The sequence below is a fragment of the Odontesthes bonariensis genome, chromosome 22, assembly GCF_027942865.1.
Source record: "Odontesthes bonariensis isolate fOdoBon6 chromosome 22, fOdoBon6.hap1, whole genome shotgun sequence".
Taxonomy (NCBI): domain Eukaryota; kingdom Metazoa; phylum Chordata; class Actinopteri; order Atheriniformes; family Atherinopsidae; genus Odontesthes; species Odontesthes bonariensis.
The window spans coordinates 19,989,968-20,011,321 of NC_134527.1; the positions used below are offsets into that span (position 1 = coordinate 19,989,968).

The 21,354-nt window shown below is 42.9% G+C and overlaps 2 protein-coding genes across 3 annotated transcripts; one reads left to right on the forward strand and one right to left on the reverse strand.

Annotated features, from left to right (window-relative positions):
* Nucleotides 1-835: 835 nt before the first annotated feature.
* Nucleotides 836-20,600, reverse strand: ttc33 (tetratricopeptide repeat domain 33). Of its 2 annotated transcripts, none has more exons than XM_075456630.1 (5): nucleotides 20,365-20,442; nucleotides 19,868-20,095; nucleotides 15,785-15,866; nucleotides 13,072-13,203; nucleotides 836-9,240 (listed from the first exon to the last, which is right to left on the reverse strand). In XM_075456630.1, exons 2-5 carry the CDS (start codon nucleotides 20,092-20,094, stop codon nucleotides 8,866-8,868), a joined length of 816 nt encoding a protein of 271 aa, XP_075312745.1. In that variant the 5' UTR covers nucleotide 20,095; nucleotides 20,365-20,442; the 3' UTR covers nucleotides 836-8,865. The 2 variants fall into 2 exon arrangements, with proteins under 2 accessions (XP_075312745.1, XP_075312744.1); XM_075456629.1 differs by lacking the exon at nucleotides 20,365-20,442 and adding an exon at nucleotides 20,491-20,600 and having other exon boundaries at nucleotides 4,198-9,240.
* ptger4b (prostaglandin E receptor 4 (subtype EP4) b) lies at nucleotides 1,234-4,932 on the forward strand. The gene is made up of 2 exons (XM_075456628.1): nucleotides 1,234-2,377; nucleotides 3,425-4,932. Exons 1-2 carry the CDS (start codon nucleotides 1,598-1,600, stop codon nucleotides 3,977-3,979), a joined length of 1,335 nt encoding a protein of 444 aa, XP_075312743.1. The 5' UTR covers nucleotides 1,234-1,597; the 3' UTR covers nucleotides 3,980-4,932.
* Nucleotides 20,601-21,354: the final 754 nt, after the last annotated feature.

Sequence of the window (21,354 nt, forward strand, 5' to 3'; positions counted from 1 at the left end):
TAAGAGGCTCAAAAGCAAAGCAAAAAAAAGGTTCAGACAGAAGGTTGCTTTAAAACAAATATTCAAAATGATACTGAAAGGCCATGTAGTATTTCCAGCTGGGGCAGGTGGACTGACAGACAAGACTGAATGGAGGCAGGCATTTTTTTATAGGTTAAAAAACAAGAACAAAAACAAGAACAAGTACAAGAACAAGGACAAAAAGGTTCTTGCAGAAAATAGAGTCGGATGGGGCTGTCAAACCGAGCTGGCAACAACGACCCGGTGATAAGTGGAGGAAAAACCAGGGAAGATAAGCAACAGGTTGATGAGTTGATGGAACTCAGGTGAGGAGGGTGCGCTGCCAGGAGCTGCAGACCACACCCTGTGCACACATACACTCAGACAGGGGAGTACAGACCAGCACACACAGAGGAAAGGGAATGGGAAACACACAAGGGAATTCAAAAGACACCAGCAGGCAGGGGAACAAGAATACAAGCGTGCGTAATACATGACAAAGAGAGCATTTATATTTAGGTGCTACTTTGCAGGACTTTATGTATTTATTCATATCCCAGAACAGTTCAAAGATAAATCAATTAGAACACAGGCAAAGCAAATAGTTATACTAAAAAGAAAATCTGCATTCTGCGGCCCGAGAATTACTGGTCAGTTGCAGCATCTCCCTTTGCTGCCAATTAAAAACGTTGTTTGAAGAGTGGTGCCATGTGTTCTTTCTTACATGTTGTGCTTTTAAAGAAAATACACTTGTGAGGTAAGACTCTGAGCATTTCACTGTAATGAAAGAGGTGTTTATTTATACATGAATAACAGAACCAAACACGAATAAACAGCAGAAAAACAACAAAAACAAACATAAACACCTTTAAAAATAAATCCATTCAACAAATAGCAAATCTAGAGAACAGATGGGGCAGGAGTTTTAGAAAAGAAGAGGGATTAATCAGTTTGAATGGACTTCTTTTTAAAGTTTACGGCTGTTATATTGATGAATGGCATATCACATTTCAATTGTTGTGATGGAGAAGTAGTGGATTAAATGTTCTTTAGTTACTTCTCAACACATAGATTCTATTAATTCCGTATAAATACGTTAATTGATCTTGTTCAAGCCACCACTTTCTTTTTTTTTTTTTTTTTTTTTTGTCATGTGAAGGATGACGAAAACAATATCCTGAGATGCACTGAAAAGAAGGAACTGAAAGTGTGACCCCAAACACAAGCTCAGCGTCTCTCTTTGCATGTGCTTGTCTGCGCAGTGTCTCAAACAGTTCACCGGTCAAATGAGAGGCAGAGGAGGAGCTGACGTTTGCAGCTTCAAACTTCCCCGTCAGTTGTGGGTGTGATAACAACGTGGAGCACTGTCTCGAGGCACATTTTACCAAACAAACTCCCCAGACTAAAGATGTTTCTCCGGCAAAGTCGTGTTTTCATTGGGAATATCGAGGTTTAAGTCTGTGCGTAAAGAGGACGCTTGGACAAGATGGATTTGGTGATCACTGGGGAAGTTGAAGAACGCACATCAATGGAAACGCTCTATTCCACGGAACTGATTGGAGAATCGTCGCTTTTTGTGAAATAATTCCGTACAGGTATGAATACCACAGCATCAACGGGGGGGTTAAAACCGCCCACCATCCCGGTGATTATGTTCATTTTCGGGGTAGTGGGAAATGTCATTGCCATTGTGGTCCTGCGAATATCACGAAAGGAGCAAAAGGAGACGACTTTTTACACACTTGTGTGTGGACTTGCTGTGACAGACCTGCTGGGAACCCTGCTGGCCAGCCCCGTCACCATAGCCACCTACATGAGGGGCTCTTGGCCGGGAGGCGAGTCGCTGTGCCAGTACTCCGGCTTCATCCTGCTCTTCTTCTTCTCTGTGCAGCTCAGCATTGTGCTTGCAATGTCAGTGGAGAGATATCTGGCTATAAACCATGCATATTTCTACAACGACTACATCAACCAAAGACTAGCAGCGCTGACTCTTGTGGCCGTATACATTTCCAACATCTTGTTTTGCGCGCTGCCCAGCGTGGGGGTCGGCCATGTGAAGCGCCAGGAACCGGGGACCTGGTGCTTCATCGACTGGCAGAACAACGACACAACAGTCAAAACTTTTAATCTCACGTACGCCGGCGTGAATTCCGCCGTCGTGCTGGCCACCGTCATATTTAATGTGATGGTGTTCGGAGCACTGATCCTGATGCACAGACGGTTCATCCGCCGCACGTCTCTGGGCACAGACCAACGGCGCGTCTCGGAGCTGCGGCGCAGACGGAGTTTTGGACGATTAGCTGGAGCAGAGATCCAGATGGTGATCGTGCTTATAGCCACTTCAGTTTTGGTTCTTACCTGCTCCATACCTTTAGTGGTGAGTATTGGGAGAATTGTGATATTACCATTTTGCTTGTGCGCATGTGCGCACTAGAATCTCACAATTTGTTAAAAAAAGTCGAGTTAGGGAATTCATCAAAAAGTGAGCGTATATAACATAATAATAAACGGTAGGATGAGTTTTTACCTGACAAACGGTCTGATGAAAACAAACAAGAATGTGGTTTATCCAATAACATGCTCTCAGAACTGTGTGTTCTCGTTAAGATCTTTGTGGTCGGATGACGCATCTTTCCGACTAACAGATGTGCTTGTTCACACTCTATGCGATCAGTTGAGCTGTTTACTAAAACTGTATCAGTATTCTTTCTTTATCTGTTAGCATTGCACCTGAAAACAAAGTGGTGCAAAACGATCCTCCTTTGCTCACCCTCTGCAAAGGAGCCTTGTCTCTTTTGGTGAGCCATTCACTCATTGTGTTACAAATGTATTGCACACACAACAACATGTTTTTAAATATCATCCGTTTTTTCACCATCAGAAGCATGTTAGAATGGAGTCTTAATGACCAGTATGAATATCTGTTTGATTAATAAAGAGCATAGAAAAGTGGAAATGTGCTTATGAATAGATCCTGAACTGGACTTAAAAAGAAATGTAACTTCTTTAAGGACCCAACTTTTTAATAAGTCGAAATATTAAACGTGGAGGCATTTATGACTCTGGCTTTGTGAAAGAATGACTTATTGATGGGACTCAGGGGAAGCAATAGCCACAGGCTCACTTATGATAACAGTGAGAACTGTTTTTTTTGGCCACATGCCACCTCTGCCCTGCAGTCGACTTACTTTCAGTAAAGCGTCCGTTTAGATTGGACCGTTCCCTGGCAATGATGCGGAAAATATAAAATAAACAAATATATTCATCCTGTTACTGAGGCGTAGAGAAGTTTGGACTTTCTGAGAAAACAACTTGAAATCGAGGATTCTGATTTATAACATGTTTATGTGTCTTCCTCCACGTGTTAACCATTTGTGGGTTGTTTGTTAATCTGCCATTCCTGTTTTCTCGTCTGTGTTATCAGTTTAGGATCTTTGTGAATCAGTGGTACAGAAACGAGAAAGAAGAGCTCTTAGGACTGAACCTGATGGCCATCCGCATGGCCTCAGTCAACCCCATTTTAGACCCCTGGATCTACATCCTCCTCAGAAAAACAGTGCTTCTCAAGCTGATGGAGAAAATCAAGTGTCTCTTCTGCAAAATGGGCTGGCGAGGACGCGAGGGCGGAGGGCACTTTCGCTGTGCCGACGGCTACTTTGCCTCATCCATCATCTCAAGGGATTCGCCGTCACTTGTGTCCCGTCATCCTCATGAAATGACGAGCTCCTGGCGGAACGTTCCGTACTTGTCCGAGAACGACGCAGAGGACCGGGGTTCATTTCAAGCGGGGTCGCAGGGCAGCGCCACTCCACCTGTGGCGCATGAGGTGGATCAGCCTCAGACGGGGCTCTTACAAAACGATTCAGAGGATAGAATGGCATGCAAGAGGGCCAATAAGCCTCCAGTTTGCCCCAAGGACCCAGCTCTGCATGTCATGTTCACTGATGAGACAGCAAACATGCAAGAGAAATGCATATAACCATCCGCATGACGTCAGCATGATCACTGTAAAAGGACACTAGTAAGCACTGCAAAAAAGATCTATCAGTCTGATTTCTTATGGATGGCAACTGCAATGACATTTAACAGATCATTACCGAACATAATATCCATTGTCAATACCTAAACTCCTCAGTAATAATTCACCACACCTTTCAGTAAAAATCACAACAGTTATCATTCTATAAAACGCCGTAGAGAAAAACATCACCGAGGAGCTCTTCTGCTGCACTTTTCTGAATCTCACACCTATGCCAGGCTGTTGGCAATGCTGTGCCTGTAGCATTTAGGCAACCTGTGCATTTACTGCAAAAGAATCAATGTGAAAATGTGAACATGATGTTAATTTAATTTCAAGTATGAAAATGTACGTTATTGTCTTCTCTGTGAGAAGGTCCACACAGTACGGTGCCATTTGAAATCCCTACAACATGAATATGCTTATAGTATTTTGTTGTTGTTGTTGTTATTTTGTTTGTATGTAACACTTTGGTCACATTGGTTGAAAGAGCAGCTCCAAAATCAAAGCTAGACTTGCACCAATCCCTGCATTTCATAACAGGCAGCTACACTGAGGCTATTCCACCACACACTAGAGGTTGAAAGGAGGCTTCTTAATGTACTTTGTTACTATAAGATTGTTAATGAAGTCCTTTCAGCCCATAACTTTGCAAGAATCAATCCAAATTCAGCTCATTTTAGCTCAATGTAATGTGCAGTGCATCTCATCTAATCAGACTCGATGGGAAAGCTGAGACAATGAAAATGGAAGACATTAAGCGGCCCCTCTGATAAGTTGTTTTAGACCAGATTTCCTGTCTAAACTTGGCTTTGACTCAGTGCTGCTTTAAAAAAAAAACCCACCCTCATATTTCGCCACTTTCTTGTGCATGAATTAAACCGAAAAATAAAGTTGGTAAATATTCATATGAATTCTGAATGTGTCTCCTTTTTGCCTGAATTACACGTTACGACAGCTGGTGCTTCCGAACCATGTTTTAAATGACTATATATCAATACTACATAACAGGGCAAAGAATCTACAAGCAAATGTCTCTCTTTGCTGAAAGATAATCGAGCCAGAATAAACCTATTGACCATCAACCCAGATCTCTTTAGTTTAATAGCAGTCACAGCTTTGTCAATCAAGTCAATTTGACCGGATGTTCCAAGAAATGACGAAAAAACATTACAACATTATGTACGATAAAGTTCTGTTTAAAAAAACCCATCCAAAATAAAATGAACCAGGACACAAAACAACGATGTATTCAGACCCTATTGTGACATTAAAGCTCCACATTTCCATTTTCTTTTGTCAGCAGGTCACTGACAGTCTCATTTCTAAGATTTGCAACACATGTTATCCCTCTCACCTTTTCCCACAGCAGCTCTGGTGGCTAAAGCGCTTCACCAGTAGCCGGTTCAGATGGCACGATCCCGCTCACCTGCAACCAGGTGGTTTCTTTAACCCCAGAAGAGTTCCAGGTCCAACGTGGCCATTGTCCAAGAGTCTTCCGAGAGCGCTGAAATATTCCTGGGAGAACAATAACCCATTAAAAAATCGAGCGCTCTGACCTCAAACCTAAGAAATCTGGTAAAGCTGGAGTTTCCCTGGAGACAGGAAATTGTGATTGACAAATAGTTGTGAGGACTTTAGCAGAGGAAAAATGATTCTTGGAAACTTGCACGCTTTTCCCACCTCATCATCTTACACTGCAGTGCATGTGACAGGCTGTTTTAGACATTTACACTCTTGAAATAAGAGGCCTGTGAAAACAACTGCCTATCAGAGGATGACACTCAAAAAGCAGTTGGCCAGCCTTTTTTTAGCCCCGCAATTCGGGAAATGAAAAGATAGGTGGTTTTTGCATCTGGTCAAAGTGTGTTTGTATTCAAAATGCTTGTCAAATGCATCTTTGAGCAAAGGTCAAGCTTTGCATTAACTTTTAGTCTCTCCCATACGTTTTTTTGTGTTCAGCTGTTCAGAGTTTTAGATGGGCAGACCATAGAGGCGCGTCCAGTCAATAATCTTTCAGGCCTGCGGAACTTGGCCTTTGAATTCACACCGGTCCCGCTGTAGCTCGCGCTCAAAAGGGAGTTTCTGCGTGCGGTTCTCACGGAAAGTTTCATGGTCTTTCCATGAACCATTGGGCCTATCACACTAAAATAACCGCCACTATTCCAGGCCACTGCCACCCTCTAATGACAATCCAAACTGAGGGAGCAGCTGTTTTGAAAATGCTTTTCCTTCTCTTACAACCATGAGCCGCTTTTCTGGACATCGGTTATTTGAATTGTCAGGGCCGCGTCGCTGTTCAGAGGCAGCCATGCTGGTTGTTGGGATGTTGGGAGTTTGAGGGGTGAAAGCATTTATAAAGGTTTGAACAAGCTCATTTCAGGCGGAAAGCTTGAGTCGCAAAATAAATAGTCATCCGAGTGCTCTGTGGCACCAGTGGCATTTATTGGAAAGATCTTTGACGGGAAATGAAGGCAGAGAGACAGAGAGAGGGAGCGAGGGGCATGAGTTGGAAAAAAGCGCCCCCAGCTGGGACTCAAACCCGGGGCAGCTGCGTCAAGGACCTTCAGCCTCTGCACGTAGGGTGGTCCCGGTGCCCCTTCCATTGCATGCTTTACTTAGCTACTTCTTCTGTTGACCTGACCTCTGCTTCCTGATCTCGTGTCGCACCTGTATTCGGGTAGTTTTTACTCTGCCCTATATTCGTTCATAGTCAGATCTTCATCCTTCAAAGCATTTCACAGCTCAAACCACATTCACACACACATTCACACTGGTGCCGCGTCACACACACACAGATCACATCTTGCGTAATGTGGTGACACGTAAACCGTGGAAGCTCAGGTTTGCCATACTGACCCTCTTCTGAGTGCCAACTGTTGCCAACTGAGCCAAACGTTAACTTGTACGAACAATGAGAATGTTGTCATCCACCTCTCAGAGCCGCTTTAAAGTGGTGGAGCTAGTTTGGTTGCTCAAGAACAGGCAACTCATGCATTAGTTCCTGTAAAAAAGGAAAGAAAAAAATAAAAATAGGACTTCGTGATTCTCTGTTAAACCAGGTCAAACACCATGAAGCATGGAGATGATGGGCACACCCTCATTACACACAATGTATCTTATTATGCAAGGTCTTAAAACAACAGCTGCACCAGCAATGATTCAGGGAAGTTACAGCCGAGAGCGCGCCAACTTAGATCATCGGGTTTCCTTTCTACCGATTCTTCTCTGCCATACTGAATTACACTTTCTGCCAAAGAGAATATGCAGCTATTTTTCTATTCTCCTGCAAACAGTGTTGCAGAGAATTCTGATTATCGTGACATTAAAAAAAGTATTAAGATCCTAATATTTACGCAAAATACAACCAAAGAAGACCGAGGAATGCCGAGCAGGTAGGTCCAGCAGCCGGTCTCCTCCAATCTAAGATGTTTATGGACTGTTACGAAAAGGTTATTCAAGTTAAACGTCTCACTTTCAGCATTTGAAATCTTTTCCATGTTCTGCTGTGAATGCAAATATCGGTTCATGAGATTTGCAAGTCACTGCATTGTGTGTTTGTGTACACTTTGCACAGCATCACACCTTTATTTGGAATTAGTTGTAGATGAAGGTGTGTGCATGCGCCTCTGAGAGAGGATGATGGCACGGGGGTGCGTTGTTGCAGGCAACGTTGGTGACCTCGAACCACCACAGGTATCACTCCATCACTCAGTCACTCCATCACTCGATCCTTGACCTTTTCATGCAGCAACACAATGACTCCAAGCACACCCAGAAGTGTTGCAAAAACAACAGGGAGCAGAAAGATCCGTCATGTCAAGCTGACCTTAGTCATTAACCCCAACCCCACAGACCCTGCTTGCAATGGCAGAGAGGTTTGAATCATGAGGCCAACAAACACAGCTACTCTGGGAACGCTTTCAAAAACTGCAGAGACTGCCGTGAGCTCCACAAATTCACTGCCAGGATGGTGAGAGTTTACAAAGCTCAGATCGAGACCGAAGTTTGAAAAGTCAAAAGATCTGATATCCGTAACATGGAACTCTATGATGACTCGGGGTTTTTTCTTTCAGAGCTGATGTTCTATGACGATAATTAGGCCAAAGCAGTCAGTTAGTATTAGTTGTAAATTGTTGCATTCTCTTTTACACCTTACACGGCATCCCTACTTTTGGTTGTAAACGTCTCTATAAAATGTAAAATCAGGGATGTGTCGAGCACAAGATACAAACTCTGTGTTAAAACGAGGACACAAGGATTAAAAAAAACAGTTCTTTCTCAAAGGTTGATGAATGTTTACTCACTGGCTGACATACTGCAGAGCGCGCCTGCTCTTTCTAAGCAACAACCCGACAGCAAGTGACGGCGAACACAGCTCATGTGTCTTCACAAAGGCTTCCACATAGAAAATGTTTTTTCCAATTTTACAGCTCACTAAACATGCACTAAGAAGGAACTAACACAACTCTGTTGGCTTTCAGGTGTCTGAAAGTAACCATGGGGTACGGAAGCTTTTGTGTGCCAAAGAATGAAACTTGTGCCATTTCATTTTGAATCCACTTTGAAAAGAAACAACTCAAAACTGTTAAAGTTTGAACTTCACATGAGCATCTGGAAGTGTTCTCACTCGATATGAGCAGTGGACTCCAACCCACAACTAATGTTGAAGTCTTTACTAGAGATGGAAAACATACATGACCTCAGCAGAACGAGTTAGTTCTTGCCTTCATCTTTCAAATGAGGGTTTTATGCTAAGGAGTTGCAGACCGAGTGGTTTCATAAATAACACAATTCATTTCTGAAAGGAAACGGAGCCGGGATAATCAATTCTTTCTGAGAGCAGTTCAAAGTCCTCTTGATTTGACAAACTGTTCCTTTGATGACGTCGCTGTGTCCTCTGGTCCTTTCTCCCCAGTCACTACATTTCTGATGTTGCCCTCGGCATCTATGACAACGGTTGTCCTCTTCAGCTCCTCATAGTGGCTCTGCCGCTCAGCCACAGCCACACAGGCTGCTAGCACTTCATCCGACTCAAAGTCGTAGTCCCGCTCCAGTTCGGGGGCATTAAGGATCCGTTTCTTGGTCTCCTCCTCCTGCCTCGTCTTCTCTTTGGTCGCTGAAAGCTGCCTCTGTAACGTCCACGCCCAGCTCAGGTCTTCCTGCCACAGGGTGTTCTCTGACGGGCACTGGTGGATTGCAATCTGGAAGGACCTCACAGCCTGCGGGGACAGTCACCAACACGATCATGCACATGAACGCAGGGAAATAACAGAAAACATCTGTGGTTATTCATTGTGTAAGTGAAGACAAGGTTACTGCTTAAAAAAGATGGAACGGCTCTGCGTGAACTCGGTCAGGTTCTGCTTGTAGGTTCATTGTAGATAAACGGTCACTGCTATCAGTGCAGGTGGCGAGCAGATGTGCAGCTTGTTATTGCCAAAGACGCTAACATTCTTTATGTTATAAAGTGGACAGATGGATTTTTTTCATTAAGAGGAGCGCACCATCTCTTGCCAACTGTGGACTTGCAGACTGGATTTGGAAATTATAGCTCCGCTGAGCAAAAGCACCAACGGTGTCGGTCCTTCGTGTGACCAGATGTCACATGACTGCCTGTCGCACGACTTCAAACACAAAGGGGACCAGAAAACAAGGTGAAGCTCGACAATTTTACAGCAGAGCACAGATCAACCGGTAAGAAAAAAAACACGGCGATGTCTCCAAGGGCTCCGCAAAAGCTCCGTTAAGCCCGAGAAGATTATTTTTCACGAGAAGTGAAGGATTCTGAGTGTCTGGAATGTTTTTAGCTTTTATTTGGGGTTAAAAGTCAAGATACCCTGGCCTTTGCTGCAAGGGTTTTAGATTGTTCTTCGTGATTCTGTAACACATAAGTGAACAATCCCACCAAACACGGCCGATAACACCTGCAGGTCCAACTACTGCAGAGAGGACGGGCTCTCGCAGTGGCAGACAAACCGTCTCCGGCAGACTGCAGAAGTCCAGTTTAATCAGCTGCGGTTAAAAATAAAAAAAAGTGTGAGCTGAATGTTTTGAACTCTGCTCCTTTCTATGGAGAGGGGGGGATAAAACCTTCAACCCGTGTGGAAATGTCCTGAATTCTTCTGTTTCGTGAACTTACACTGTTGAACCAGAGAGTCAGAATCAAACATTTGCAACACCAGCGGGTTAACGCAACAGAGTGCATTAGGGAGAGAGTTCTGATAGTTTGATAGCCTGGGAATTCCCATGCTGCTTTGCGCTCGATTTCATTCTCACTGCAAAGTCAGCCTGGAAACCACCGCCCTTATTTTTGCCAGAGTTTGGGAACCAATCACAGAACGGGGGGGGGCGGCAGCAAGACGATGACGACGTCTATGCGCTACACCGAAGCTTGTAGAGTGTTAATCCAACATGACAGCGGACACAACGTTACCGTTCAATGCAGCCTTAGAAAGTGTTTCGGAGTAGATTCACCCTAGGGTCATTTGAACCGTGACATCCAGCCAAGTAGCCCACCCGAAGTTTTTCCGATATTGGCTGAACATCAGCTGAGTTACTGAGTTATCCCGAATAGCTTAGTACAAGCGCTAACGGACCCTGGCAGTATCTCCAAAATTACCACACTAAAATCACATGTCATGAAACCAAACTTCTACAGTAGTACAAATATGGTCTGTAGTCACAAAACGATGCATTTGGAAGTTTGTACATAGTCCAGGAGTTTATTATTATCATCAACACAAGCCTGATAGCTTTTCTGCTGCTAAAGCTACGTCGACGTCACTTCTGGGAGCTGGGAGCTTCAAAGTAAGATGAGGGTTGAGCTACTACTGTAGACAACAAAGCAAGGCTGCTCAATTTCTCCATTATTAAAATAAATTCACAACTCTACAACATAAAAATTCATGTAGAATATAGCATATAGGCCTACTTTGTTGTCAATTTAAGTAGCTTAGAGCGCAAGTTTACTTTTATTTTCCATTTTTTTCTTCTTCCTCGTCGAATTTCTGTCGTCATCTGGTATAAGTGATACAATTGGCTATGAATCGCGCGCAAAGCAGCATGGGAACTACTTGACGTCATTTGATAGACATTCGTAGCGCCCAATAAACGGCTCTAGGCATTCGTAAACCACGCCTCAAATACGAGAAAATGCACACCTAGTTCCCAGACCACCATATCATCGAGATTGTGGACGCGTCAGCCAGGCTAATAGTTTGAGTTAAAAAATGAAGAAATTTAAAATACATCACTTTTAAGACGAGAGAAATATTTTCCACGTGAAAATCCGAGCTTAAACTAACCTCCTGGCGGAGGTCAAACATTTCCCGTCTGTTGTATAAATAACCTGCCCTGTCTGTGGCAGGTAAACTGAAATAGATTCCTGACTAATTAAACCGCCTGTGCCCAAAAACGGCAGAGCCAGTTCAGTCTTGAACAGACTACAGCCACATCAGCTCTTTTAATGTGAAATGAAACCTTTACCCAAAGATGTACCACTGCTGGCAAATACACCAGCCTCTCCAGGAAAACCAAGACCAAACAAACACAGTCGAGGCAAAGAGATGATCAATGGCCTCGCTTCCCGCTGAGATAGGTCCGAACACAAAAGAGTGGGATCAAACTTAGAAGCTGGCAGTTGTTTTATCTGAACGTGTTCCATTTTTCTCAAATGACAGTTTGATGCAAACGTGGCGCAAAAAGGAACACGAGAGACGATGTAAGCGAACGTGAGGAATAGCAGCACCACAGCATGTTGGTGCACGGAAAGCTTAAAAACTCGACCGAACAAGTCAAGACTAAAAATAGACTTTTGGTGTCTTTCATTTCCCAAAGAGGTGCGTCTACATTTGACTTAGTTTAAGCAAGTGTCTCAACAGTTCCCATTGTTGGGTTGTGGTGCTGTGGGACAGGTTTCCCGCCTTAGGGCACGCATGAGCGACATCAGCCTGAAGGGAATCTGACTTCAGGTTGCTTGGCTTTCAGACGGCGAACTATTTAACGACGATCTGCAAAGTTTCATGCAAACCACAGGTCCTGGCATGTTCCGAGGCAATTTGAGCTATCGTACTAGCCGCAGGCACCTGGGCGTGCTTTGAAAGAAGCACTTCGCCTCAGAGACCAGGAGCTGAATAAAAGTAGTAAACATAATTATGTCAAGTGTCTTAACAACTCCTGAAAAACTCAGACATCTAATTTACGGGCAACGGAATTTAAAAAAAAAAGGTTGCTTACTGTGTAATGTGTTTAGAATGGGTGGACATGCCACCGAAGATCATCCATCAACTGTGTGCATCAGTAAAATCCGGACAAATGTTCTCTGTCGACACGCCAGCTTGGATGTTGGCAAAAGGACGACACACAGTGCGTTCAGTGTTTCGCTCTGCGGCAAACAGAATCTCCTCCACCTGTGCTTTAAAGCTCGAAACATTCTGCTGCTTCCAACTTTCTCTGCGGGGGGATCGTCGTATGTGCAAGTCCGGCTAAAGTCGCAGCACAGGCGACGTCATTGAGTCACTTAAATTGCAAGTTACAGTTCTACAATCTGGATGCAAAATGCTGTAACACCTGGTCTCAGTGGGATGAGTTTAGACGTCGGCAAAAAGAAACCGAACAACACTTGAATGAGGGCAGCTTTCCTGGGAATTCGGCTTGTTTTTTTTTTACAAAAAAGAAGATGTTGGAGCATGTAGGGTGCCTTGGCTCACTTAAGGCTTGTTGAGTGTATACATGCAGGAGCGATTCGATCCCCGGGCCGCGTTATCTGAGCGCGTTAGCTTTTTGTACAATTCCAGTCGGAATAACGTTTACGTGCATTTTAAAAGTCCAGTTTTATTCGGACTGACAATAATTTGCTTTTCCTCGCGTTATGACCACCTCCTCTTGTAACGCTCTGACTGGTTGACGTTCACTTGTGATAGATGATTTATCCACTTCTTTCCACAGAGAACTTACCAAACAGTTCCATCTAACAAAGCTATCTGGTGCATCGGGTTAACATTTGCTATAAGATTTCTTGATCTTCTGCGAGTGTTCCCGGCCATACTCACCAGGTCCACCTCTCCCAGGTTGAGCTGTGCCCGGCCCAGAGTCTGCCAGCCCTCCCACCACAACGGGCGGAACTTCACGGCCGTCTCTGCTGCCTTTACAGCTGGAAACACTTCGTGCAGAATGGTCAGCACCTGCAAAATTTAAAAAAAACAAAAAAACAAACAAGCTGAAAGTTTTAGCAACTACGTGTACAGCATAAAGAGAACCAGGAACTAAAGGGGCCTCAACAAAAGCCCACCGGAAGAAATCGTACATTTAAGATGGAGAAGAGGCGGGAATGAACTTTTCAATCCCATTTTCCCCCCTTTTTTTCCAGAAAACATGCAAATACAGTTTTTATTTATTTTATTTATAGAGTTTTATTGAGATATTTCCATTCTGCTTTGTTGCCATGTTGGAAACATGAAATCACTGTGCATGTATTTGCATAGCATATTATTTAACAATTATCTAAAGAATTTGAAACGTTTGGATAAAAAAAAAAAAGTTTCCCAACAGGTCACTGCCTTTTGGTAATACTGGAAGCTTTTACTTGTCCACCACAGTGTCGTGTTTTGGGATGTTCGAGCCTGAAAAGCTGTACCGTTACGTTTAACTAAAGCAAAGCTGTCGTAACAAAGCAACTCTGATGCGCTAAAATACACTTCTTTATGAACAAAACTGTTGGTCTTTGTTCATTTTGCACATCTTAACCCTAAAGCATTGTTGTAGAAGCTGTATTTCCTTATTTCAGCCCGATGTGGAGGCACATCCAGCAACGAGAACACTGAAAAGTGAGAACTCGCTATCAGCTGGATCTCCGGCACGCTGAATTCGTGAAGGAAGATGTGAGGAAAGTTGTGCAAATGGCGCCCGTTTTAGACACGCATGGAGCTGGATGCATTTGGCACGATACTGATTGGATTAAATAGGAAGAGAGCATCGAGAGGAAGCAAATGGCCAGCATCAGCATAACCATAATCGTCATCTGAGCCAGAAACGTGGATCTGATTACTGCTGGCTTATTTTCCGTCGAATAATTGAGAAGAACATCAGCAGTTGCAATGGGAAGTAATAGGTGAAATTGAGTGTATACAAGCTGTCAAACACAAGACAAAGGATAGCAGTCTGAGGTCTGTTTGTATTCATTTTAATGGTGAGGGAGAGAGAGAAAAAACATTTGTGGTGGAGTTTCTCCGGGCTTCGTCCTCTAATGATTTCCTTCTCAAATATCCTTTAATGGATCATATTATATTAGGCGTACAATTCTCCATGTGATGTAAATGACTTTGGCTACAAGGAGGGATTTTTATTGTGTTACATTTAATTGATAAATAACGGAAAGAGCTCCATTTTGTCTGACCGTGCCCTCTGAATTTTCCGCTTTTTCCATATACTCTGCACACAAATCTTTGCATTTTGCAATCAGCAGCCTCGCTGTGTGCGGCCTTGAAGCCTGACACGCAATCTCAAAGCTCACTTGTGCATTTAGAAAGTATAATGTGTAAAAATGCACATGCAACACAAGCAGTGATGCGCAGATGTGAAAACATAAACTGTGCCATTACAAAAACCAAGGGAAGCACAAGATACACTTGAACTGTACCAGGAAACAGCAGAATATATCCGTTTCAGTCATAAACCTTCTTAAACCAAAGGCTTGTTTTGAGTTTTAACCGGCGGATCGGTGGTTTGATTCGTACGTGTCAAACTGTCCGTATTCAGATACTGACCCCACATTGACCCCTTACAGTGCATAGAGTTCCTGCTTTTCAACACCCACACTCACAAGACCTGATCGGCTTTCCTAGTTAGCGATTAAAATATGCTGAATGCACATTTGCAATTTCAGATTACCCAACATGACCTTGAATTATGTAAATAGAATCAGCTGACCACCTGCTACACTCATCTGGCTAACAGTAAAAGTCTGCAAATTCGTCTCAGCTTCAAGTGCACAAGCAGCCGAACTGAATTCAGGGTCTGCTTGCTGCTGGAATCCATCAGGCTGCTCCAGCAAGCGGGGAGAGCAGAAGGTATCATCAGCGGTGCGCCCTCCACCTGGTACTACTATCATTACAGCATTTCATCTCATTCAATAACCTTTGCGGTGTCATAAACTGCTGGCGTGCAGAGGGGCGTGAAAGGAAAGGTAAAGGTGACTTTATAGGTCAGTTATGCAGAATGTGTGAACGCCAAGGTGGTGCCTGTCGCTGTGTTTTTGAGAAGGAGGGAGAAAGAGCGGCAGAGGGAGGAAGTGAAAATGGGAAGTGGGCTGCGTCTCTTTCGTTGCGTCTTTAGGATCCCTCGGGTTTGTGTCTCTTTGACCCAACCCGCCCAGACTTTCTGACCTGCTAGCCACCCTTTAAATCAGGTTTTGGTGCATTCGGGTCGACAGGTGCATCCCTTGTACACGAATCGGAAACACTTTTGAAGGGTCAAAAGGTTCTGGGTGTATGTTCTATGTAGGTGTGGACCCCTGCTCTTGTCTGTCATTCCTTAAAGTTCCTTAAAACAAAAATACAGATACGGAAACATTCAAATCTTGTTAAGAAAGAATCTTTTTAGGTTCACTTTAGATAGGAGGAAAAAAAGAGGGGTTGAGTGCTCTTTAAAGAATTATGTGCTAAAATGGGAATCTTTTCTACGAAGAATAAAAGCAGCATGGAAAGAAAAGTACTCTGGTAGAACACTTCACTGTAATACTTTGGTAACATGTTGTGCATGACATACCTGAGATTTCATTTCATACAGTAATGGGTCGTCTGGAGTCAGCTGAATAGCCTCGTCCCACTTCTTAATGGCCTCCCAGTGCCTGAAGAAAACACACACTGTGGTTATGACCCGGTGGAGAAAACTGTGGGATTTGTCACATGAACGCAGCTACCCTGGCTGCTACAGATGAAGAGTTGACCGGGAAAGCAACGCTACTTTGCAGCTGTGCTTCTTTACTGTGATTAAAGTACGAATACATGCCGGCTGTTATTTCTGCCATCCTCCAGAGAAGCTGCTCGACGCGAAGTTGAATGTAGTTTTGTATCGCTGAGGTTCTTATCTTTTGACAACGCAGCACTGAAGCACATAAAGCTGCAGGGAAACTGGACACCCACTTTCCACGTCTCCAACCTGAAATGTGATGTATGTTATGTAACCGAGCGCAGGGTTTACACAGGCTTGCTCTTTGGATGTCACGAGGTGATTTTCCCTGATCATTTGTGCAAACAGACTTTTAAATAGATCTGACTCATACTTCTGTTTAGTTTAATCTTTGCTCTGCTGTAGGTTTCGACTGGATCAATTATCCCGACTTTCCACTTGCATAAAGATGTCTAAGAACTGCTAAATAAAGAGAAAAGTGCGTCAAAAAGCTACAAGCGTCCTCCACAACACCTGCCTGGCAGAATGGCAGAGTGCGCACAGGCAGCAGTTTGTTGAATAAACCAGGCAGGTCCCCAGACTTGAATAGGCAGGTTGCAAACCAAACTTGCCTCTCCTGCCAGAGCTTACAAAGTACTGGGAGTGTCACATGGCTCCCTCACAGACAATCAGAGAAACATAAAAAAAAAAAAAAAGATTTGCATCAATTCGGGCAGAAATCACATAAAGCTGGACCACAGGTGTTGCCAGAAGAGTTCAATCCTTCTGCATGCATTTGTTTCTGACAGCAGGAACAAATTGTTCACTTTTTACCCGCAATAGAGCGAGATGTTACGGGTTTCCTGACCAAGACAAAGACTGTGGGGCGGAATCCTTCGAAACAGATCGCCTGATAAAAAAAAAAAATCCTACAATGAGACAGCTCTACTGACCAGATCAAAAAGCTGAGTTTGCATTACAGTGAGAAAACATGACTGCACAATTTAACATGCAACGACTAGACTGAGGAAATAGAACTAGAGCAGTGTGGAAATCATACCATCACATGAAGCAAAGAAGACTGCAAAATCATAAGAGGAAATTAAGCAACACACCATGTGAACTCGATGAGTTAAAAATGACTTGTCTCCTGGGATCACATCTCTGCATTTTAGTCAAAGTCAAGGTTGGTGGGAAAGAATGCAATTACTCGGAGCCTCCAATCATTTAAAGATGGAACAGTAACTCTCATAGCCTGAAGAAAGCGTGAACAAGTGATGACATCATGGCCATTTAACACACTGCCATAGAAAACAAAGCAATGTTTTTAACATGTGTTTATCTTGTCAGCAGGAAACCAGTAAACTGTCCTGCTAACCTAAAAAAACAAAAAACAGACAACATTGACATCAAAGGTCGAGGTTGTTAGGGTCGAAAAAAAAAAACCTCCTCACTAACATCCTAAACCAGACGCCACCTCAAACCCCCTTAACAGCCATTATGGAGCTCCAAGACATCATTTCCCTGGCAAAACCCAGTTTTTCCTGGCAAATGTAATTACAGGCAATCACTAAAGCTAACAACACAAAGTGATTGTTATTTGGCTAAAAAAAAAGGTCAGCTGTAATGGAATAATTAGAAGACAGAAGAAAAAGCCCTGATTGCTTTATTCAGGTGTCTGAAAAAAAGAGATATTGTGAACATGCTGAATGAGCGCATGGTGCTGGATTTTTAGTTCAAATTAGAAAGCAGTGGAATATATATCTTCAGATAATAAACGTGGTAAACATTTTTCAGCTGAACCATGACTCACACATGCTTGAAAATGGAATGTTTCTATGTCCCTTCTAACATTGAAATATAGATTCTAGTCTGTTCTACCCTGGTCTCATGAAAGAGCCATTCATTTAAATACAAGGAATCCCTTTAAGTGAGACAGCTCGAAGTTTTCTGATCCATTCGAGGGAAACATTTACTGACAGTTTATCTTTACTTGTAATCCAGTCTTAATTTATTAGCTCACTTTCTGTTGTGTGCCCTGTGCAATGGTGCCCTCGTCTGGTGAATTTGTAACAGCACGTGTTTCTCCTTGCTGGGGAAAGCTTATCTCTGAATAACTCTGTAGATAATAGAAGTCATTTTTAAGACTTTTTAAGAAGTTAAAAATGAGGGACAGGGGAGAAAAGTGTTCATTGTTCCAGGCGATGAGGGTTTAACTGATTTAACGCGACTCTACATGCAGATTATCATACAGGGGCACCAAAGTCTTTACAGTCGTGAGACATTGGGCCTCATGCAACAACCGTTCGTACGCACAGATTTGTTCTTAAGTCGTGCGTACGTGGGATTTAAGAGAATTTGCGCATTCACCAATCTTTTCGTATTTTACGTTTTCTTTCAGGTACGAACAGAATTTACGAGTGATCCAGACCTGTTGTAGGAGTTTCGTAAAATAGTCCGCTGTTTTTCTAATCAAGTTTTCTTGACTAATAGATTGTATATTTAATTACTTTGAAGGAATCATAAATGAATATATACATTATACCCCATAATGATTATTCTGTTTGACTTCATTTATGCACTAATTGAAGTTTAATTTGAATCTGTATATAACAAGGTCAATGGGAAGCGTAACCAGCGGCTGACTTTCTACTTATGGATGCCCTAGCGCATGTGTGCTCCGAGACCGTGTAGATACCCATGTGGAGACAGACAAACTGCACTATAGCCCAGAGAAGGCATGCCAGATTTGCACAATATTGCCATGAACGAGGGTCTCCACCTGAACCAGCCCAGGCAGACCAGAAGGTGTGGTGCCAGAAGACCCCCCTCATGGACCACATCAAAGAGCCATGATGAGGCAACAACTGCTTGCACGGCTTTAGTTGCAGTCATCGAGCGCCTGCCCAGGGCGAGACGTTTTTTTTAAAGCCATTTTCATATCAAACCATTTCTTTTTTATTTCGGTGACATTACGAACTACAGGTGACAAGGAATTAACAGCACTCGTAATTGCTTCCCATTTCTTCGCTTTAGCAGGTCCCACTGCTGACACTGCTAAAAATGACAGATTTTCCTTTCTGGATCTCTGAAAGCCGAACTTCAATCTCAGAACCCGTAAAGTTGTTCTTTTTTCGCCTTGATGCCGTTTTCATAACTCAACACTCAACAATTTCTGGCACAGGAGAGAGGAAGCACAGCCTAATATGGTATCATTTTGGGCGTGGAGTATGCAAATCTACTATCATTGTGCACGTGCACTTAAATACGCACAGGTGGCATCCATCATTTACGCAGGTCATTTACACACTTTTTCCGAAGTTAGGAGCGTTTGTTGAATCTGACGTGACGTGTTCGTACGAGACCTTCGCACGAAAAAAGTAAGAGAAATTTAGAATAAAAATACTAAAATGTTCTTGCATGAGGCCCAATGAGAGGAAAAGTTTTGAAACATGTCATTTGTTACCTTTTGTCAAATCCTTGATTTTCATTTAGATTTAGGGACATTTCAAATTGTATTCAAATAAGGCGACATGAGAATTTTAGAGAAAAAGTGTCATAAGTGACTACACGCGTCTTTTTTAAAATGTGTGTGAAGCAACAGTTCTGATGCTTTTTTTTTTTTTTTTTATAAATGTGTTGCACTTGAAAGCTTGTTACATTATACAGTTTGTAAACCTTTACTTTGAAAGCAACTACTGATGCTTAAAGCTGTCAAGTACATTTGGTGAACTAGAAAATACAGTGTTTTCCCCTGAAATACAGTGAAGCAGAAGTTTGCGATGGCATATATTGAAATTACTTAGTGAGGTATAGCCACCTCGAAATTACTCGAGTAAATGTTCTTAATTCCTTTCCATCACTGTTTGTACATCCCTGTGCGAATATATATATATATATATATATATATATATATATATATATTTTTAAGCTTTGTAAGCTTGCAGAAGGGGCCTTTACCTGCCCTGCTCAGCAAGCTGTGTGCCCTCATCCTTCAGCCTCTTGCTCTTTGCAGCACAGTCCTCCAGCAGGATCTCCTTCCGTCGTTTGATAGCGTGCAGCCAATCCACCTCCTCATCCTGACTTTGTTTATCACCTTCAGCTTTATCCGCCTCAGTCTCAAAGTGCTGTACCGCTGACTTTGACACCCTCTCACCAATTTTCTTCTTCCAGCCAAATGAGGCCATTCTGCAGAAGAAAAAAAAGCGCAATGGGCGTTGGTGGTCACATCTCGCATTTCCTTTGCACCTAATCGGAAAAGGAGCTAATATAGCATGCTATTGCTATCACTGTCAAGATACAAGACAAACCGAATAAGTTTTACGGCTAACAGGTTTCTGTCTTTCTTATGCATAAATATAATATATAGCTACTTATATAGTGACAATGATGACGAAACTTTAGACAAAACAACACAGATAAATCTGGGTTAGCTAACGTTAGCTCTAGTAGCTTACCTATTAACTACATTAAAATATTGCCAAGTCGATAGGCTTGCGACCAACTGCACTTTATTTGTTTTTGCACATTTATATATACACAATATTGATGCTTTAAAACAGTCTGCGGAGCTGTATACGCACATGCGTCCACGTCTGTCCGTGACCAAGAATGGATAAGCTTACAAAAGCTAATTATTGGCCATGTTTTGTGACCTTTTATGGTAGGTTCAAGTCCTATCATTTAACTCGTTATAGGCCCGACGACATCACAATTTCACAAGCATGTCAACAGATCGTGGCAGAGCGGTTGCAGTGACTACACATGCACCTCTGCAGGCGAGTATAGACATGAAAATACAATCCAAAATAAATGCTTACACGGTTAATTCAGCCTAACACTGTAAATTATTATTAGTAGTAGTACCTGAACGCAGCATGACCCGGATGCTGTTAACATGTTTACGGTCTATCAAAGAAATGGCATTTCCGGTTCTAGTATTCAAAGTACGCAATTTGTTTAAAAAGCTGCAGTCTGCAACTCTTTTTCAAGCATAATGCCTGGAACTGTCTGGGGATTCTGAAAGTAGTACATTAAATACCCCAAAGCCAGCAGGTTTGTTTAGAAAATTGCAGACCGGACCGGTAAAAGGTAACCAATCAGGTTACGAGCTGGGCTCTGCTGCCTGTCAATCACCGATTGTGCACGCGCGATACAAGGTAGGCTCGTTCCCACGCTAATTTATCTAGACTATTGAACTTCATTACGGCTTGTCTACTTACTGTGTCTTCTATGATCGCAAATGACAGGTGAGTTGATGAATGAGGACTCGTGTAGGCGCATCTCTACGTGCACGAGTTCTCATGTGTTTTGATGGGGCGGGACAGGAAGTTGAATAACTTTTTATTTTTCGGTTAAAAAATAAGCATTCCTTGCATTTTGCGACTACGGAGGTCACCGTTTTCAACTTCAAGCGTTCTGATAGATCATGTAAACTCTTAAAATGC